This window comes from Dicentrarchus labrax, unplaced genomic scaffold (genome assembly GCF_905237075.1).
Source record: "Dicentrarchus labrax unplaced genomic scaffold, dlabrax2021, whole genome shotgun sequence".
Taxonomy (NCBI): Eukaryota; Metazoa; Chordata; class Actinopteri; family Moronidae; genus Dicentrarchus; species Dicentrarchus labrax.
Genome location: NW_026136707.1, coordinates 23,044,811 through 23,067,042, shown reverse-complemented (window position 1 = coordinate 23,067,042; position 22,232 = coordinate 23,044,811). Strand labels below are relative to the sequence as shown.

Genomic DNA, 22,232 nt, shown 5'->3' with positions numbered 1-22,232 from the left:
ATTGAAAAATCAATATGCTCTTTTTCTCTGAGAAAATTGACATGAGCAACTTTTTGGCTAAACTTAACCATCTCTGTGCTTATTAAAAACAAAAGTTCAAAAGATTCATTGGGGTAGTTTATTTGCAGAAGTGGATTTTTTGGTTTCATGCACCACTGAGCAGCTTGAACGGAGTGTCACCTCCAATGCTGTATCCACTTCTCTTAATACAACCGTGCTATGGACGTCGAATGAGCACAACTAAAGAGCGCAGCTCAATTCACAGTATGTCACTGCTGCTGGCTCCAAAAAAACAACATGACAGCGGCCATAATGCCAGACTTCAAAACGATACTCAACAAACCAATGGGTGAATATCAATAATTAAAATAATCAGTTTAAATAAATAAAATGTCTTTAGCTTTATACTTCTCCTTTTACATCCAATCAGGTCTATTTATTTGTTTTCCTTTTTGATGATCAAACTATTTATTGATGTCTTTAGTTATATTTATAGTTACTCCATAGTTACTGTACCACTCGTTCCTGAGCAGTTCAGCAACCATTTTTCCGACTGCACATGAAAGCACCATGAAAGCATCATGAATATAGTGAAACAACCGGCAGGAGCAGTCAAGAGTGGAGATCAGCAGAGAGCAGGAACAGCTTCCTGGATGGAAACTAAACGCAGGAGCAAACACACACACACACACACACACACACACACACACACACACACACACACACAGACAGGCCAGACAGGAGCGAGCAGGACGTTTAACATGGTTTTAGTTTTCTCTGTAAGCCCGGTGCGTGTTTGAGGAGGGCGGTAGCAGCGGGACGGTGTTGGAATTAGGCGTTGACAGTTCATTATAACAGACTGGATCAACCCATGTGTCACTGTAAGAGCACTGCGGCTGTGGATCTGGACTCAGGCAGCTCCTACACCCAGTGGTCCACAGGCAAGGTAGGTCCCCCCCCACTCTCTCTTCTGCTCATCCGGCTTTTGTCTGCATCACATAGACCATCCATTTACCCCTAAACGTTTACACCTTACGAAATATTACACCCAAAATGCGTCAGAATCTGTATTTCCACGTATCCGAGAATGCAACCTTGAAGGGCATGCAGTTGTGTCAGGTTTCATGTGTGGTCTGCTTACATGCAGTGTAACAGATTAGATATAGGCTAACAATTATTTTCTCACAAGAAATACAGTGTTAATAGTAATAGTGTACTCGCAGAAAACCATGCATGTATAACTGTGAACTGACAGTCCTCCCAGAATATTACTTTAAGATACCTTTAACACAGCAATCTAATTCAGTGTCCACCAAACTGATTCAGGCTAAACTAGTGTGCACTAGATGAAGGTTTTCATTTTCACTTTCTTCATATTGCTGTGCTTCAACTTTTTTTGTGCTCTTGTTTTTGGCTCCCTCCCAGAGACACACAGGTTACTGGGCCAGAAATCCAGAGAGACAGACAGGGAGTGATTGCAGCTGTATAAATGATGCCATATAAATTCTGCCACACACTCCCCCAGCACACAGTCCCAGCTGCCTCCTTCCCAACACAGTGGCAGTCTGTGTAAAAAGCAGCAGCAGCTTTTCACCGGGCAGATCTGGTTTTTCCGTTTCTGCCTCTCTGGTCAACAATGATGCTTTGATCCCCCTCCCCGTGGCTGGAATGCCATCTAGACCTTGATCCGGGAGGACTGCTAATCACAGAATGGCCAGCTCCACACCTTAAAAGAACTGTTAGCACACAAGGGCATTTTGATTAATGAGTAGCTCTAGTTTGAATGTGGACTCTTATTGTGGGCTTTAATTGCGTGCTCAGGGACTGCAGTCAGGCCGGGTTTTTGAGAGCCAGTGCTGATAGTGATGTCTTTAGATTGAAGCCTGTGGTTGTCAGCATTTTGTATTGACATTTAATATATCTAAATGTAGTCAAATCCAAGGTGCAACTGCTTCTGAAAAAGCATTCAGACTCATTCAAAGACTCATTCATGCAAACTTCAGCCTGTTCACTGTATGTCATGAACCATGACGTATTGATGAACTTCTACAGTTCGTAGCCAAACATATCTGATTCGTCTGCTCTTAGATTAAAAAGAAAACTTCCACCCGCCTTATCAATTGACAGATGGTTGCCCAGGTGATCTCAAGTTCCTAGAAACTTTAACGTCATTTCAGTGGTTCAGGAATGAAAGGCTTTTATTAAATACATATTGGAGTTTCCATGCGGCAGAGCTATCTGATACAAGACCTGTTATTTTCCCATGTGACACCGTGGGGCTGCTTATGCTTGGGCAGGACAGGACAGGCTGACAGCATTGTGGGATGATGACTGCAGCCGGCTCAGCCAGCCTGTCTAAAAGCAGTGCAGGAGGATACACCATGACAGTGCAGAAATACCAACGCACGCAGCTACACAAGCCCCACTACCAGTGATCTGCATGTACGCCGCCGCCGATCAATAGTACATAATAAAAGAGCACTCACTGAAGAATTTAGGACACTGGTAGTTGTTGGTGGTGGCTCTATTGACTGAGCTGCTCCAAAGTTTCCTGCCAACAGCCTGCTGAAATAGAGAACATTGTGCGTGGGATAATGTGTGATTTCAACAGCCGCTCAGGCTGCAGAGTGTGTTTTTAACGCCACCGTTTCCTGTGTGACCCTGTTTTGTGTCCAACCACTGTTATCTACAGGATTAATCGTAAATCCCAGATTATGGCGTTATTATTTCTCATGCTTTTTGGGATTGGACAGAACCAAAGGGATGGTTTTTTGTGGTTTGGTGACTTTGGTTCCCTTTAACACCAGATTAGGCCTTTAGTCACCCACCTCTGCTCTGTTGTCCCAAAATATGTAACTAGTGCATGATGTCTGAGGACCAATGGTGGAAGTATTAGATTTCATCTTGATGGTTTTTGTGTAATATACCTTTTGAGTATTTTTTAACCATGCGGGGCGGCCCACAACTTTGGTCCGGACTGAAATATGTCAACAACTATTGCATGGACTGGCACAAAAAATTGTACCAACATTCACACACCCAAGAGGATGAATGTTGATGGCTTTGGTGATCCCCTGACTTCTCCTTTAGCGCTACCATGAGGTTTATGTTTGTGGCTGAAGTGAAACTTCTGGAGAACTGAATGGATTGCCATGCAATTTGTTAAACAACTTCCTCTACCCCTCAGGATGAATTGTAATAACTCTACTTCTGCTTCTAGCCTCTGGTCAGAATTGTAATTAGTCCTGTACTTTGGTTTATGACCAAACACCTGCACAACTATTCATATTCCCATTAGCCTGTGCTGTATTTTGTATTTAGTGCAAATTGGAAAATGACATGCTAAATTTCGGGCGAATATTTTGACCTATACTGTGATAGGATTCACTGTATTGGGGGAATGATCATTTTTGCATCCATATTCTCATTTTCATTGAACGATATGATCACGGTGACGGTCTGTATAATATGGGGCGCCTTGGTAGCTCACCTGGTAAAGCTGGCACCCCATGTACCCAAGGCTGAGTCCTTGCTATAGTTGCCATGGGTTTGGCCTGTGGCCCTTTGCTACGTGTCATCCCCTCTCTCTTCCTCTTTCCTGTCTATCTTGATTCGACGCTTTGGGTTGAAGGTTTAAATGTAGTTGATTGTTTAGTCTCATTCCCGGAGTCCCAAAGTATCTGTATGTGGCGACCTGGAAATGGGGATCAACAATCAACTATCTTTCTTGGCTCTGATTGCTTGTTTTCATTCAGCCTTGGCTACATGTGACTCACAAAGCTTGACTGTAAACTCTTGTGAAAAGGGTAATTTCACATTAAAACATACATTTGACCTATGTTACTTTAGTACATTGTCCAAATTGTGTCGTCTCTTTGCAACAACTGAAGATCAGAAATGTTGAACTCCAAATATCTCTATATATAGGTTAAAATCTGTTTCCGCTCAGTACATTTAAAAAGTTTTTAAAACCATTCCTTTTATTTGAGTGAATTGCCCTTTTTTCACTCTCTCTACCCCCTGTAATTTTGCTTAGTGCTGACACTACATGCTAAACAAAATACCTTCCAAGTACCTACTAGCAATGGCTACATGAGCCGAGTATTTACCATGTTTCCAAAAACGATTGACAATCAGTTTCTCCTGTCAGAATGAATAAGGAGCTGCTCAATAAGTGTAGGCTCAGTAAACACAGACCTTGGACTTTGGCCTTAAAAATGACAGCCATTTATGGAGAAACAACAGACATGATGAAAAATTGACAGTAATGACGCATAATTATATTTTACTTCAGGAAGCACGCAGCTTTAAACAGTGAGTAATTCATCTCCCAGGTAACCAGACAATGATGGCGATGCCCTCTGGGAGAGGTGAGGTCATCACGATTGGTATACCAGTTACCAGAAGTGATGACAGCTTTATGGAACAAGGTGCAGTGTTGTCAGAATGCCCGGCAGTGGTTGTGTGACCTGTAACAAAGAGGAAGAAAAGTGTTACACCTGCACTGAAGAGAAATGGATGCTAATAATTCAGTTTCTCTTCCAGGAACATGGAGGCTGTAGCTCCTCTGAGTCCCCAGCAGAAGGGCTAGGAGCAGCCTGATACTTCCCTCCTTCTCTACCTGCATGCCTCGCCCCACCATGGCCAGCAGGACTCCCACCCTGAGCCAGGAAACCGGGGATTTGCCACCGGGGACCCCCAAGGCTGGCACAAACCCCCAGCCAGGGCCCGAGGTCTTCTGTAAGCTGTGCCTCAGCGAGGAGCCGCCTGCAGCCACCAGGGAACTGCAGAGCTGCAACTGTGTCTTCTGCACCGCGGTAAGAAAAGAGGAACATAATATTTCAGACGTTTACAGCAGATAATGCTCAAATTCAGATGTGTTTTTTGAGCGGTTCAGGGTTGCTCAAGGAAACCACAACAGGACACATTGGCTGGAAATCAAACCTTTGTTACTGAGTAGGTTGCCTAATGTCTTAGGAAATTCAAGGACTCATATATTGCTCATGCTTTCAGTCCCTTCTGTAGGCAGTGAAGATTTCAGTGATCCAACAGAAAACTTTTCTTTGTGCAATTTTGGCAAATCTCCAGCATTTAAATGACTTGGAATGGGATGCTCCTCTTTATTGCAGCACCACTTCCTGCTGTAAGATCTTAAAATAGATCCCTTTATGGGCAAATCTCGCATATTACAGCTTTAGTGAAATGAAGTGGTTTCAACACAGTATTAGCTTTCTCTCGCATTGACTTTCTTTGTCTTCTTGTCCTTGGAAAGTTTGGTGATTTATCAAAGCTGTTGCCATTTTTCAACTCTTTGGGACCCAAACTATTCCCAGGAGCTTTTTCTGGGAAGACATGCTATCACAGGAATACAGAGCCGTATTATTTATAACACAGTTGGCTACTACACTGTTCCTGTCATGACATGCTGTATCAAAACAGAGATGTCGATGTTATGCCCTGACACAGTGAGGTTGCTAGATAGTGGCAGGTGTTAATCTCTGTCGAAGCGAGGCAAGTTGTCAGTGTTGCACGCACAAGGTCACACAGATAAAACGCACACACATACACAGTGTCACGGGGGAAGGAGGAGGGAAATGGATACAGTAAACCTTTGCTTATCAGTTGGACTTTTATAAACTGGTTTCTCCAGTCTGGTTCAAGAGCACAGAGTGTTTTTGTTTTTTTTATCCCAGGTCAGTTTTTGCTTCCTGACAAAGCACATGATAAGCACAGGTCTGTATATATGTAAGATAAATCTAACACACATTTATTTCCAAAGAAAAGTGATGTTTCAATGTTTTTGTTTTCCCTTCCTCAAAATTGTCTCCCTTTGCGCAATGTTCAGTAGTTCCTCCTAGTATTCCACATTTAATGGCTGAGGCAACACAAGACTTTTGACGTGTAAATGCTGATAAGGAACTGATGTTTATGTGACATTTAGTTTGCCCTGTTTTCACAACAGCTTGTGTGACCTGTAACAACAGCAACATTTCTCATGAGTCATGTTTTAATGTGTATTATGGTTCACTCAAGGTGGACAGTAAAGATAATTATGTGTTTTGATATTTTGTTAAGGTTCCCCTCCACTCCATATGTTTGATCTTCATTGTGCAGAATGCTGTCTGTGCAGAGTTTGACACTAAAAGGAGGTTTTCACATTCATCTGCTGAAGGTGGAAAGTTTCTCTGTGCTCGTTGAACATCAGATTTTAAGGGACCTTTTTAAGGATTTTAATGCAGAATTATACGTTATTGGTGAAAAAAAAAACACATCAGACATACATTAGTGTTCCAAGCAAACTATTATTATATATATTTGATACTATATTATATACTTTATTTGTATACATGTCTTAATTCTTGTCTGGAGGGGATCTTTAAAGTGTATTGCTTTTTTACAAGGGCATGCACTGTAATGCATTATTATGGTACAATTCTCCCCGTTCAATTCAATATCCAGACTAATGCTGCTGTTTGGTTTCACCCTCTCCAGTGTTTGCAGCAGTATGTTCAGCTGGCCATCACGGAGGGTGGGGGGGCACCCATCACCTGCCCAGATATGGCCTGCCAAAAGACTGGAGTGCTGCTGGACTCTGAGGTATGCCCTGTGCAAAACCAATGATATGTAGATCATGGGTAAAACAGAAATAAAACAAAGAATCTTCAGAGGGTGGTCTTATGTCTTATGAAAACAGGTTTTTTTGGAAAGTCCCTAGAATTTCCAAACTCCTGTTTGTATCTATATTTGTTTACAGTCCAGAGTGCTGCAAGCAAATTCCTTAGAAGTCTACATTTGGATTTCCATCTGTGTGTTTTTCAAATTGTGTGGGCTGGATTAACAAAAACGAATGTGTTGTGAAAAAGCTGTGTATCCAGCCTTAGTGACATTTCTGAGGAAATTCTCATTGCTTTTGACCGGGTAACATTAGGTCATTTGAGCACTGATACGGAAAGTGAAACTCCATGACCAGCCACACATGGTAGATACTGTGTGTCCACGAAGAAACTTAAACTGCTGATTCACAAACAAATGGAAATTCTGCTACTCAGTTCCTCATCTGTGTTCCTTGTCTGAATACAACTGCATTAAGACACTTATTTTAAGAAAAGCCTCTTTAACTGGTGCTCATTGGCCTTCCATCTGAATTAGAACTGATTTGATTGTAGAATTTTCATCCCCCATTATCCACCAGTGAAATTAAACAGATGTAAGACGTCCAAAAAATTACTGGGGAAAAGTAACATGCACAGCAAGCAGTTTTAATACAAAATTGAGTCTGTCTTTAGTCTTAAAAGATTGGAGTAATAAATAATGAATGTTCTCAAGCTTGCTGGTCTTGAAAATGTAACTAATTGAAATTTGCTGCTGTAAGCTGATATTGGTTTAAGCAGACATCTTCAGTATTTACCGACCTTTGTAAGATCTCTCTCATGCTGGTATGTAGATGTCATCTTGCAGGTTTTACTACAACATAAAAATGGAATGCAGCCTGTCTTTTTCATTTCAAAATGTCGTAATCAACACTTTCTTTCTCTCCGTGGCTAATCACTAGCTACTGAGGTTTCTTAGAATAATCCTAATGCAGCAAATTGCAGTTGCTAGGTGACCAGTTGATCCTGGATGATATTTGAACCATCAGCTTCTCAGCATCTGCACAAAATAGCCTCATTTTAATCTTGACCATCATAAGGATTTGAAAAAGATGCTACATTTTTCAAACTTTTGCATGCACACAGAAAATAGCATAAAATGTGACTCTGTGATTGCAGATAGCTAGCTTGGCCCCAGAAGATCAGGTGGAGCTGTATCGGCGTCTGGCGTTTGAGAGAGGTGGGTATTGTTGCATTAGCATGCTGATGACTGGTGAAGGGCAGTGGGCTATTTCAGGTCGCATTTCAGCTGGTGGCTTTAAGCAGCCCCACAGAGTGCTGAGCTTCACATGCCTGGGATATTGCGTGGCCCGCTGCCCTTTTTCCTATTCGCTCTGGTCCAGTCTTACACTGGAGATTACTGAAACTGTGGCTTGAATACCCTCAGTCAAACCAAACATTACCAGCAGGAAATTAAATAACAAATGCTTCAAGAGGTCAATCTAACTACTCGGTTAAATTGGAAGTAATGAGCTTTTCAGTGCTAATAAATTGTGTGACCTACTGTATGTGTAACTGATTGCGCCACAATGTTTGCGAAAGCAAACTGTATCTGTGTCTTGCAGTGAAACATAAACTGGAGAGCAGAGGGAGAATAACTGTTGAAATAGGTTTCTGTTGACATTTACAAATTGCAAACTGAGGTTAGTTTGCCTTGTAGCTATATTGGTCTTTTCCAGTTGCACAGTAACAATACGCTGTGAAGCCAATTATAGTTATTGTTTACTCCAGCTATAAATCCAAAGACTCATAATATTGGAAGTATAAGTAGGTGCAAAGTACAGGCTGTTTGCAACAGTGTTTCCCTTCTCTTATGATTCATAGTGAAAGTATGAGGTGGTGAAGGGGATCTGAGTCAGATCATGAAAGCTCCAGTTTTTGTTGTGAATGTGAAACAGATTTTTTGGTAAGCATTCTAAATTTGAGTATCCTTTATCCCTCTGTCCTCATAAACTACATAGAAATGTGTTTGCTTTCATTGATAACCGATTAGAAATGAGAACAATGCATTTATTAGGTATTTTTAGCCACGCTGACCGGGGATGGTCGATCCACTGCTTTGGCCTGGGTGGAAATATCTGGATTTGGATATTGGATGGATTTCCATGACATTTGGTACATTCATATCCCCCTCAGGATAATAACTTTGGCGATACTCTGACTTTTCATTCAGCGCCATCATACATTTTAACTTAAAATGTGTCCAATACTTTGGTTTATAACTAAATTCTTGTAAAACTAAGCAAATATTAGCATGCTAACATGCTGAACTAATATGGTGTACATTATATCTGCTAAACATTAGCATGTTAACATTCTCATTGTGAGCATCTTGGCATGCTGATGGTTTGGGCTTTTAGCTCAAACCACAGCAGTGCCAAATTCACAGCCTCACCCACAGTGTCACTTAGCATGTAGACTCTTACTCTTGTTGTGTATTATTCCTTTTCTGAATTCTAATTAGGTCAATTCTCATGAAAATATACATTTGACCTACTCATACATGTAAAAAATGTGTTTCATTGGAAGAAACCTGTGTTTTTACTTTACCCACATCCCAAAATGTAATGCTGTAACTAACTAGTTGAGAGTTAATGCAGGAACCGGTGTTACAGTATTCTCTTCAGGGCTGCAGGATGTTTTAATTATGACTTCTCATCCACAGTTCAAATGCTAAGATATTCAATTTACAAAATCAGCATCTATCAATCAATCTAAATCCTTACATATGAGAAGATGGAATAAGTGAATGTATGAGAATATTTGACAAATGAATCAACTGATTGCTTCAGCCCTAATTTTGTTTGTCCCAAACCATGCAGGAACATGAAAAGCACATTATTGTGAGCTTCCTGTAGGTCAGAGCAGTAGTATTACTGATTGCACTGATAGTACTGATACAGATAGAATTGCTAGTATTACTTGGAAAGTTAAGTTTAGACAGTGGCAAAACTTTTATTTTGTATGTAACATTTTAGCTGTTTGCTGTCTGCTTCAGAAATGTCACATCCCTTCTTTGCTTTCTGCAGGAGTGAAGTTGGACCCCAGTAAAGCCTGGTGCCCAGTGCTCGAATGCCAGGCAGTGTGCAGCTTACAGCCGAGCACCGAGGGCCAGCCCACTGCTGTGCCCTGCCCGACCTGTCACACCACCTTCTGCTCCGGGTGCAGAGGCTCCTGGCAGGACGGACATACCTGTCCTGAGCTCGAGCCCATGATGTCACCCTCACCCACTCATGAAAGCAGGTCAGTCAGCTGCCCGCTGCCCTGTAGCCACAGAGTCTGAGCAGCACTTGGAAAATGATACTGTGCTGAAAGCAGGATGAGTGTGTTAGTTCAGGACCTGGAGGGGTCTACAAAGAAACACTTGTTACTGCTGTAAACAAACTGGTAACTGAATCATTGCATTAATGGGTTTTATTCACCATTCAATTTAAACTACAAAAGTGGAGGCATATTAAGAATTTTTTAAAGATATAGTATGTACTACCTTGTGTGTTCCTTCACTATCAATTCCATTATTTTATTTTATGAGGAACATGCTTCCATTTATTGTAAAAAAAGACTTGACAGTTATTGTATCTGGATATTTACACTGAATGGATTATACAAGTAATATGTAGTGCCTCATCTCCCAGCAGAGGCCCTGCGTTGAATATAAACATTATTTCAGGATTAATAGCTTCGTATTCCTCAGCAGTGCCCTCTGTGTCGTGACTGTTGTGTAGCTACATTACTGCGCCGCTCCGAGCCGTAGCTCTGCCAGACTGACTGATGTCATTGGGGAGTCACTGACTTATATTGGAATTCCATTGTCTCTGTGCCAAAGGGAGGAGGAGGGTGGGCACCGGGCCAGTTAGTTCACTGTACAGAAGGAGCCTGCGCACTGCAGTGAAGCGGTGGTCTCTGCAGTGTGCTGTGGAGGATGGAGCAGGCGTGAGGAGAATGAATCAACTTTAAATTTGAACTTGAGAGCATGATATACATTTACATCAGCCTGCAGGTTTAGTCGTCAAACACAATGTTATTGTATCAGGGCCATAGCCAGTATTTGAAATAAGTAGTCTGTCCCCCAGTGCAACACTCCCTTCAAAGTTTTTGACAAACCAACAGAATATTTCAGGATTTCCACATTTTATTTATTAATTTAATTCATTTGATCTACCTTCACAATGATCTCATTGTTGTTTCAGAGCCTTCTCTACACTAACCTGAGACTCCATTTCCATTTCCACTTTTCATTTGATTATTCAGTCTGACATCGGTTCATGTTGTTTGCTGTTTGGAAGGGATTTTTAACGTTTCTTAATCCATCAGCAGCAAGTGACACATCCGTTGTGTTAACTTCATTTTCAGCGGTACTGCTTATTAGGATTTTTCACATCTCTCCAAGAAGTATGCTGATATAATACTTGTTGTATTATAATGTTTTTGTGGCAATTTTTCTCTATTTTTCTGGCGCTGGAACAGAAAAATGACACCAGCATTCTTAACACTGCCTACAAAGCGCCCTGACCGTTTTTCGTACAGGGGAACCAGCTGTCAATGCCCACAACACCAGATCTCTTTGAATCTTTGGGCTTAAAAACCCTACATTTTAAAGCTGTTCTAATCAATATTTTTGTATTACCAATGGAGGAAATGACATTGTACAATGTGAAAAGCGTTGCTTGTGGTGTCGAACCAACAGAGAATGATCACCCGACGCTGCAGTTCCCCTTTGCACAGCTCCGGTTTTGAGCATATTTTAGGTCATTGTTTTGGTTTCTCTCTTTAGCACCAGCGATGCTAGCTAAAGAGTGAGATATTCCCCTCAGGTGGTTGTGAGCTAATAGAAAGTGAGTTTAGTCAGGTGGCCAAAACACATTATTCCAAATGAATGCTAATGTTGCTGTTTGTCTGCAGGAGGTGTAAATAGGGAATTGTCTGCTAACTATTTAGCTGTAACCACTGTATAAGGTGCTACTACCGTGCTACTATGTAAAAACTGTAGTCACAGACTGTTGTCCTGTCCCCAGATAGGCAATAATCATGGATGAATTTAGTTTTAAAAATAATTGTAGAACATAAACTCTTCCAGTTGTTGAAACCCTCAAACATGTCTTTAGGGATTTCAGTGGCAGCTACGTCCCTGTATTGTACTAACAGATTGCTTCCCTTATGCATTTGAATCCCAAAATAATTAACCCAGCTCAAATTGTGCGCTGACCCCTAACTCCGCTGCTAAAAAAAGATTTCACACTCTTGAGGCCTACGTGGCTTTATACAATGTGGCCCCATTAACTGCATGCCTGATGTCGCTTCTGGGTCTTTCTCCCCGTCCACAGGGCCCGCTCCGACAGCGACTCTGACATGCCCATCAAGCAGTGTCCTATGTGTGGTATCTACATCGAGAGGAACCAGGGCTGTGCGCAGATGCTGTGCAAGAGCTGCAAACACACCTTCTGCTGGTACTGCCTGCAGAATCTGGATGTGAGTCTCCCCTGCTGCCTTACTCTGCTGCCATGATGATTTTTTTACTGCCTAGCCACCTGTTTAAATTCTGTCTATACTTTTCATAACCAAGTTTAAAACACCGCAGCCTGTGCTTCGCTATCTTTTGTCAGTTTGAGTTTGAATATCCTCGGTGATTGCTGGAAGGTAGATTTCATGTCTCAACATGTGCGTTTTGTAATTGCAGGGTGATATCTTCCTGAGGCATTATGATAAGGGGCCTTGCAGAAACAAGCTGGGACACTCCAGGGCCTCAGTTATGTGGAACAGAACGCAGGTGAGGCCATTTAGCAGACAGCAGAGCCAGACACACAGTATTAATTTCAGGGTTGTGGTGACACTGTCATTGTCTGAATGGATTAGCCTGCAGAGCCTGTGGGTGGTAGGTTATTTCATGCATGGGTTTGATTTTAATAAAACTGTGCCATCACACTACCAGGATTGGATGTTAAAGATTTTGGACTCCATCCCAGCTGCACTGTTCGGCCATCAATTCAGTTAGTCACTGTTGACATACTCCCCAATGAGGACGATGCTGAAGACCACGCAGGACAATGACTCTCATTCACACTCAGACTTGGAAAACAAACCAGCTTTGTTCTGTTCATCAGCTGCTTCCTTTATTATATAATAATATATAATATATTGCTGAATTTCCATTTAAAGACCCATAAAGTGTTAACTTGTTGTTTTTCCACCAGTGTGCCCAAATAGTCCTCCTATCAGACATTAAGCTGAACTAATCTCAGCACTAATCTCAAACTCCTGCCCTGTAATGATGTCGTCTGTGCAACCAAACGATTACAATTGGACGCCAAACCTACTTTCTTTCCACTTCCCCTGCTCTGATGCCATTATCACATGACTAGTATCAAGTTTGCAGCAAACCTCCTGATTGTGTCTCGGTTTTTCTACATTGCTAAATGACTGGGGAGTCATAGTACAACAGCGCAGTTGTTCCTTGCAAAACAACTCTTGACAGGCTTGGTTACACCCTTGCCTAACAGGTCCTATAAGTTTTACATTCTGCCTGTCTCAAATTCCTCTGCCACTGTAACTCCTTCTTAGCGGCCTCCAAACACCGCTGTAGTGACAGTACATTTAGAGCACTAAAAACTAAATTTAGATTGAGATAGATCACCATACTGACTGTTCATATACACCACATGGCCAAAAATATATGGACATCTGAACACTACATCCATCTGTGAACTTCTCACTTGCTCTACCACCTATTAATATGCTGCTATAACAGCACACCACCAGCCATTAGTGAGGTCGGAAACTGATGTTGGACTATAAGGCCTGCCTCGCAGTCGGCATTCCAGTTCATCCCACAGGTTTTGAATAGGGTTGAGGTCAGAGCTCTGTACAAGTTCTTCCATACCTAACTTGGAAATCCATGTTCTTTGTGTATGTTCAAAGAAGAAAGGGCTACACACAAACCTCAAAGTTGGAAACACACTACTGTCTAAGATATTATTGTATATTGTATATAGTATTAACATTTGCTTTCATTGGAGCCAAGCCCAAACCATAAAAGACAGTCGTGGATGAAACATACACAAAAGAATGCAGACAGGGGTGGCATATACTTTTGGCTATATAATGTAGTACTACACGATAAATACAAAAACATTTTAAATGTCAAATGAATAGTAATATCTTCATCATGGTCTAAGCAGACTCTCCTCTGATCTGAATGGTTCAAGATTATGACTACCCATAATCCCACGGGTGCCCTGACATTATATATACTGTCAATGACGTAAACGTATGTTGCTTGTATGTGGTTTTTCCATCAGTGTTTCATGCTCACCATTTGTCATTGACGTCAGTTGCCATGAAGCAACACCTCCTAGCACCCTAAAGCATTACAGTATTACATACTATATATTTTATAGTCTTACATGACATAAAATGCAGTGTAGAGGCTAATGGAGGCTGCCAGCCTTCTCAGCAACAGTCCCATTTGTTTAGAGTAATTACACCAAGGCATGACTATTTTAAGGATTTATGTGTATGTAGGTACCATCACTAATTATTAAATATTATAACCATTGGTTGCATTGTCACCAAATCAAAGCAGCATAACTGTTAACACATCCAGCAGACACAGACCAACATTACATTTCATTTTGAGCCATGTTTCCGTCAGTCTGATGAATGGAAATCCAATATTCACTCTGCTTTCAGCTCCGTTTTGCTCACCACCAACGTCTGAGGGCAATGATTGTCTCTTTAGCTGCTAAATGTTCACCAGCTAGTTGCTTACACTGTCTGTTTACTGTTTAGTGCTGTTTAGGTAGTGTACAGTAGGGTTATATGAGATGCCTGCTGCTGGAAATGAAGTTGATGAGAACAGTGAGAGTGAAACAAAACAGTAAAGGGGTGGGCATACAATCAAAACAATAAGCTGAAAGAAGCTAAAAATGGCACTGAAGAGTCAGGTGATAATTCTCTTGAGTGTTCCTCACTAAGATTGACCCCTTTCACATTACACGTAATCATTTGAGCCAGTGTTATATAAGCTGTTGATGCAGCTTTAAAGGTGTTGTTGTGTTGTCCCTCAGGTGGTGGGTATCCTGGTGGGGGTCAGCATCATCGTGCTGGTGACGTCTCCGCTCCTCCTGCTGGCCTCGCCCTGCATCCTGTGCTGCGTCTGCAAGCCCTGCAGCGGGAAGAAGAAGAAGAAGAAGAGGAAGAAGGACCTCAGCCAGCCAGACTCATCAGCATCATAGCAGCTCCCCCTCTCATCAGCCCGGGATCACTCTGCTAATCTCATGAGGCCCAAGGAAACCGAGAGAGTGCAAGTGCTGCATAAAAAGAGAAAAGTTGTGGAACAATGGAGGAAATTTTCATGACTCGACAGACTGGTGGTTCAGTAACGTTGTCGGGATCAACAAATGCAGACTTTCATCTTAAAGCTCTGTAAGAGAACTGCTCAAAAATCACTCTTGAATTACAAGAGCATATACTTTATATGGTAAAAGTGTAAATAGTGGGAGAATGAATGTAAGTTACTCACCTACTTGTTTTCAGATGCACAACAGGTAGTATGGCGAAGGCGGTGGCTGTGAGAATTTTCCTGGACAGGGCTTTTGTAATCGCCCACCTCTCTCTCACACAGATAAACACACACACACACACACACACACACACACACACACACACACACACACACAGTTCAAAGTGCAATGCCACCTTCATGTGCCGAACGTCATGATGCCAAACCAGAGGTGTTAGGTGCTCAAGTGCCTCACTCTACAGTGCCTGGTGCTTGGTCGTATTTGTTTTGCCTTCCATTCTATCTTTATCTTATGCAAAAATTTTAGCATTATGGAAATGGACAACCGTCAGGACAACACAGGATCCTAAATCCCTAAACGATGCAAAACATTCACAATGGGAGAAGGCAAACGGTGTCATGTGTGCACTGTATATTCTGTACTGATATGAAATATGATAGGGCTTCAATGGTGCACAGAGAACTTCCCTTCTGCAAATGTTTGTTGTTTCCACCTGGCATATGTTCCAGACCAAAGGCTCTAAAGGATAATGTGTACTTTTCTAAAGTGTGTGTTAATATGTATTTATGGGTTATGTGTGTGTGGTATCCTGTTATAATTTCTACGTTTCTGTTGATGTTTCTGCATCAGATATTTTATAAAAGCACCATTGTAATTGAAATAAACATGCATCAGGTGGTACTATGTTTTTCTACAGGGACATTTATCATTTCATGGCTCGTTGCTTCACTTTTGTCTTTGCAAAAAGGTTGTGACAAGAGAGTACACGGAAGTTGACATAGCAGAAGTTAAATATATTGTTGTTGCCTCTGATAAAAGATTGATAAAGATTCATTGTCCACTTAGTAAAAGCAAGCATGTAAAATAAATCAGAAATTTAGATGATTGCTTATGGAGGTGAAATATATTTGATACCTTTTAAGGCATAAAAGGCATGGAAAGACAAGATAACATAACAAGATGCATACAGAAAGGGTAAAATAAGGTAAAGATAATAGTCAAATGAAATAGAAGCTAAAAATAGAATAATACAGATTGAACAGAGAATAAACATATACAACATATGAATAAATAAGGCGGTGACAAACAGGAAGTGTTTTCAGTCTTGCTTTAAACAAAGTGAGTTTGAGCAGACCTCATGTCATGTGCCTAAAACTGAAAGCTGCAAGTGTCATTATTACTTATTATAGAACACATTATCATTATTATTATTGAAGACTGTTAAAATATTCAAAACAGCTCAACATTTCCTGAAAATTCCATATGGAAATCTCTATATTTTGACCCAACACTGCTGGTGAGACATACATTGACATAGAATTGTTATATGGCCATTATCAGATTTTTGCAACTAAAACATTTCCACTAAATTAAACGAAATAATCGAAGTTTAATTTCACTGCAAATGTGTCGTAAATACCAAAGTGCAAAGTAACGCAAATGCAGCAGCTGCTGCTGAAGGAAAGTTTCCTTTTAAAAAGATTTGGTGACACCTTGTGGGTGAACGGGGAACTGCACCCTTTGTTCTAGAGGAAGGACGTGGACAAAGTTGCAGCCTGCCTGCAGGAACCGTACAAGTTGAGATCTAGCAATGGCAGCGCAGGAGGAAGTCTTCACGGGTAAAATATGTTATTGTAATGCTCAAAGGTGCTGTTTACAGGGGCTGCTGTACGTGTGTGTGTGTGTGTGTGTGTGTGGACGTAAAGCGTCCAGAGTGCAGCGAGCCGTAAACACCGATGGCCGTGTGGGAGTTCAGCTGAAGTGCAATCCACATTATGTCTGTGTGTGCAGGGGATGATAGTTCCGTCCTCTGGCTATTGACACACTGTCTCTGTGTGCATGTCTGTGTTCAGTGTGTATGCACTGAATGATATTGTATTACAGTTTGAAACAGCTGTCTAACAATCCTGATATTTTTACAGTGTGAGTTTGTCCTTACTGTAACGTTTCTGCAGACATTCACTGCATATGTTCCATGTCACATTCAAGACTTCATTAAATTGAATACTGCATATTGAACATGTGCTGCACAGGCATTCCCAAGATCCCATATGTACCCAGTGCTGGGGCAGGAGATGTCATGTGCTTCAAACACTACCAAGCAGAAGAGGTGGGCGTGACACACACACACACACACACACACACACACACACACACACACCACACACACCAACACCAACACACACATACACACACACACATACAGACACACACACCAACACCAACACACACAAACACACACACAAACACACACATACACACACACACACACACATACACACACACCTACACACGCCATGATTGATCGAGAGTTAGTGTTATGTGAGGCTGCTGGTCAGAGATCAGTTTTCCTGTGTGCAGGTGCTGATGGGGAGGACGATGGAGGACTGGCTGAGGTTCTCAGTCTGCTACTGGCACTCCTTCTGTGGAACTGGTACTGTTAACAACTGACTCCATTATACTGAGGTTCAGGTTTTATCCATATCCACATAATATACAGTAGGCGCCTGAGCTTTAGGCCATATGTAGTTTCATCATCGTATCTTATTTTAAATAAATAGTATCATTTGTTATAATTGAAGTCAGCATGTTAGTTTTTGTAGTATTATTTTTATTATTATTTTAAAATATATTTGTTAGGGCTTTTTGCCTTTATTGGATAGGACAGCTGAGGTTAGACAGTAAAGGGAGAGAGAGGGGGCCGCTGCAGCAAGCAGTTGGCAGCCTTGGTACGTGGGGCGCCAGCTCTACCAGGTGAGCTGTCAGGACTCCCCGTTTTTGAATTATTACCTTACTTTGTGTTTGTCAGGTGCTGATCCATTTGGGTTTCCGACCCTCCACCGGCCCTGGAATGAAGGAACTCCTATGGAATCAGCCAAGAAGCGACTCGGGGCTGCTTTTGAGTTTTTCACCAAACTTGGTGTGAGGGAATTCACCTCCGTTTTACAATGAAAGTCACAGCTGATTTTGATGAAGTTATACTGTGTGTTTCCTTTTTAACCTCTGCTTCTTTTCACAGGTGAAATATTACACATTTCATGACAGGTAACTGGTCATTTCTTTTTTTGATAGATTTCAAATGATAATGGCTTAAATAAATAATAAGATTTTGTATTTGCCACAATAAATACATTTAATAGTATTTAAAAGTAATTCAATCTAAGGTATTTGATGTTCCTTGTATATCCAGTATTCTGAACAATGTCCGGCCTCTGTCTGCAGGGATATGGCTCCTGAGGGCTCCACCCTGGAAGAGTCCAACAGGAATCTGGATGAAATAACAGACCTTGCTCTCCAGCTGCAGAGCCAGACTGGAATCAAGGTGCTGTGGGTCACCTGCAACCTCTTTGCCCACCAAAGGTCAGTATTTTATTGTGAAAACCCAACAGCTGTAAACTCAGTGCGAAGCCCACATTAGAAATGCTTGAATCAGTTTGGATTATCTTCTGATTTTAGGAAAAACTTTATGATATACACGTTTTTATTGATGTGACAGGTACACGAATGGTGCAGCCACCAACCCCGACTGCCATGTTTTGGCCTACGCTGGCGCTCAGGTTAAGAAGGGGCTGGATATTGCCAAGAAGCTGGGTGCAGAAAATTTTGGTATGACTTGACAGTGTCTAAAACATCCATAAGCTCCTTCAGTGCTGCCATGCTGCTACCTCATTGTGTCATTGTCTCCTCAGTGTTTTGGGGAGGAAGGGAAGGTTTTCTTTCCATCCATAATACCGATGTCTCTGCTGAACTGAAGCACATGGCCAGCTTCTTTAAAATGGCTGTCCGTAAGTGTGTACAAACATGAATATGGTATTTCTTAGAGTTTTGCTCAGGATGTGACACACTTTCAGTATCTTGTCTTTATATTTGTCACCAGAGTACAAAGAGAAGATTGGGTTGAAGTGTCAGTTTCTCATTGAACCCAAACCTAAGGAGCCCTGCAAACACCAGTATGACTATGGTAAGGTTTCTCAGAGTTCGACAAAATGAAAGTGCTTTTTAATCTCACAGTCTTAATAATACTTTGTATATGTCACTGTTTTCTTCTCTAGACGCTATGAGTGTCATAGGATTCCTCAAGCATTATGGTCTGGAGAGTCACTTTAAGTTGAACATTGAGCCCAACCACACCACCCTGGCAGGACACTCATACGAACATGATATTGTCATGGCCTCTGCGTGAGACGTCTTAACTATTACCGGACATTTCACTTTGATATCTAAGTGAACACTGTTGCCAAAATGTGTCTGCGTCACAATTTTGGTACATCTGAAGCACTCAGACAGTTTTACATTGTGTATCATCCCTGCTTTCTGGTGCACAGGTTTGGCATGCTGGGTTCAGTTGACTCAAACACTGGCTCTCCTGACCTCGGGTGGGACACAGACCAGTTCCCCATGGACATTAGGAACACCACCTTGGTCATGAAGGTAACCTCAATTCCTTTCATTTGTAACAAGTTTTTTTTGGCAGTGGTCTATGTGAAGGTATAAAAATAAAAATCGGCTTTAGCTAACATTGCTAATATTAATGTTGATAAGACTAATCATTTGTTTAAAGCATCAACATATAAAGCTCCCTACAGTGAAACCAAAACATCTCCATCGCCCTCTGGTGGCAGGCAGCAGAATAGTTTATAAACCTTAATACCTCCATGTTAGCAATCAGGACATGGGCCAAACTAAACAATTAAAGTAGTTCTTATGACACTGATGTATGTTCAGTTTTTGTGGTAAGTTTGGTTTTAATTAGTAAGTTAATATTTTGTATAAAAAGGGGGTCAAAAACGTCATCAATGTAAGAATGCAGCGGCCATATATGTGATATGTTGGCTTCATTCTTGTAACCCACTAGCTGCTAAATGCAGGGCAGTGTGCACCAGCAAGCCGCTAACTTTGTCTTTCTGCTTTTTTGTGCTGGACAGGTAGATTAACGTTGCAGTTGGTTTATGGGAGCTTTTTTGCTGAAAACAGCTGCCTTCTGTGGAAGTAAACTAGGGTTAAAGAGGAGGTTGCTGGCTGGAAAACCTAAAGAAAAAATCACTAAAGAGACTATAAAGCTCCCGCTGCAGAATGTATGATAACTCTTGGGGTGTTCGTCACTCGAAATAAACCCCTTTCACATTACTCATCGTCATTTGATCCATTGCTGATGTTAAAATATTTATTATAGCAGCTTTAATGTTCATATAAATGTCCATTGACTAATAAATAATCACACAGATTACCATATTTTGTAAAAATATATTTAAAGAGGGGTTTAGAAATAAAAGCTTTGGCTCACCCTAGCAGCAGTACTGCATCAACTGTACAAGATAAGTTTAGATGAGAGCGGTGATATAGCAGCCTAGTTATTCTTCAGTGTCTAATCTTCTGCAGACCGTCATTGAACAAGGTGGCCTGCAGCCAGGAGGCCTGAACTTTGATGCTAAGGTGCGCAGAGAGTCCACAGACCTGGAGGACCTGTTCATCGCTCACATCGGAGCCATGGATGCTTTTGCAAGGGGACTCCGAAATGCTGTTCGCATTATTGAGGACGGGCTCATGGCTGGCATGGTGAAGGTGTGTGTGCAGCTAACTGAAATTCACTGTTAAATAGACTGAAATCTTCAGGTACAGTACTGTTAACAGGCTACATTATGCTTGGCCTCTGACTGGTTATGTGTGATTTTAAATAGGAGCGATACTCAAGCTTCAGTCATGGCATTGGACAGAAAGTGGAGGATGGGTCTGCCACCTTGGAGGAAATGGAGGTAATGGTGGAGTTTGCCACATATATTGTATTTCACATTTCAACCTGTTTTAAAGCTATAACCAGCAGTGTTTGTGAACACTGCTCTTTGGCCAATCAGTGGGGTCTTGAGATCAGTGGGTTTTTTTTGCCAGTGTAACAAACGGAGGAGAAATTTACAGTAAGTGAGTGATGATGTTTTGTTTCCTCAGACCTTCATCAAGCAGAACGGTGAGCCAAAAGTAACATCAGGGAAGCAAGAAAAGTACGAATCCATCTTTAATCACTACATATAATAAAAACATTGCTCTGTCTGCATATGACAACTGTTGAAGGAGCTGTTCTGTCTCAGTGCTGGTGTGAAAACACTTGAGCACATCAAACATAGTGTTAGAGAGGGTGAACACTATTAATCCCACTGGGATTATGAATTGTACTTGTTTGCAGTTGATTTACTAACTAAAAGTACAAATAGTGATGTTGAAAACTGCTAAATGTTCAAGTATCTGACAGACTGACTGACTTATTCAGTACAGACTTTTGTGTATCAGTAGGGATTTGTAGTGCTACTGACACGTCATCTGACATTTGATGTGACATATGAAGCTATGTTATTGTTAGCTGATGACTAACGTTCACTGTGTAATAAACACATTTTAACAATGAACTGATTATGTTTATACAATCCAGTCATTTATTCCATCACCTTTTATATTTCCTGAATATTGTTTATTATTAACTTCAGATTGGGACTTGCTTCTGTTTATGTATTGGTCTGTTTGTAGTTAGGCCAGGTGGCGTTATATCTAAAATAATTCTTTTTCACCACCTTGAAATTTGTATATCCAGGGACGTTTGACTTTTTTTATTTTATTTTTTATTTTTTTAAACAAAAGCTTTGTTTTACCTATAGATATTGAAAGGAGCTCTCACTCTGCACATTTTCTGGGTACCACGAATGTTTCCAGTGTGTTAGAACATGAATAGTAGACACTGGAGATTTACTAGGTTTACTATCACACATACCTACAGCACTAATAACCCAAAGTATGTATTTTGTGATGTGTGTTGTGTAAAGACTGAGACTCATTCAGTAGCATTTGTACAACTTTAGTTGCCATGGTAACACAACGAGCTGTGATATTTAACAGGCACATTTAAGAATTGTCCTGGTTTACAGACAGAGTGATGTGTCCTGTCAAACGTAAACAATCTTTGCAGCAGGTCTCATTCACTGTGGTGTGTAAAAGAAACGATACACGCACCTTTCCACTGACATCACATCATACTACCACCCTGCCGGCGGACTGTCCAATCAGCGGCCGGAGGGAG

The 22,232-nt window shown here is 41.2% G+C and overlaps 2 protein-coding genes across 2 annotated transcripts; both read left to right on the top strand.

The window, feature by feature from the left end:
* Positions 1–603: 603 nt before the first annotated feature.
* rnf144b (ring finger protein 144B) lies at positions 604–15,850 on the top strand. Its single transcript, XM_051406318.1, has 8 exons — positions 604–946; positions 4,546–4,817; positions 6,493–6,597; positions 7,770–7,830; positions 9,680–9,893; positions 11,975–12,119; positions 12,328–12,417; positions 14,714–15,850. Exons 2-8 carry the CDS (start codon positions 4,626–4,628, stop codon positions 14,879–14,881), a joined length of 975 nt encoding a protein of 324 aa, XP_051262278.1. The 5' UTR covers positions 604–946; positions 4,546–4,625; the 3' UTR covers positions 14,882–15,850.
* Positions 15,851–16,670: 820 nt separating this feature from the next.
* Positions 16,671–21,567, top strand: LOC127366900 (uncharacterized). Its single transcript, XM_051406317.1, has 14 exons — positions 16,671–16,788; positions 17,203–17,279; positions 17,531–17,603; positions 17,979–18,091; positions 18,189–18,214; positions 18,392–18,529; positions 18,666–18,775; positions 18,859–18,954; positions 19,047–19,130; positions 19,222–19,348; positions 19,495–19,600; positions 20,549–20,731; positions 20,848–20,922; positions 21,113–21,567. Exons 1-14 carry the CDS (start codon positions 16,761–16,763, stop codon positions 21,194–21,196), a joined length of 1,320 nt encoding a protein of 439 aa, XP_051262277.1. The 5' UTR covers positions 16,671–16,760; the 3' UTR covers positions 21,197–21,567.
* Positions 21,568–22,232: the final 665 nt, after the last annotated feature.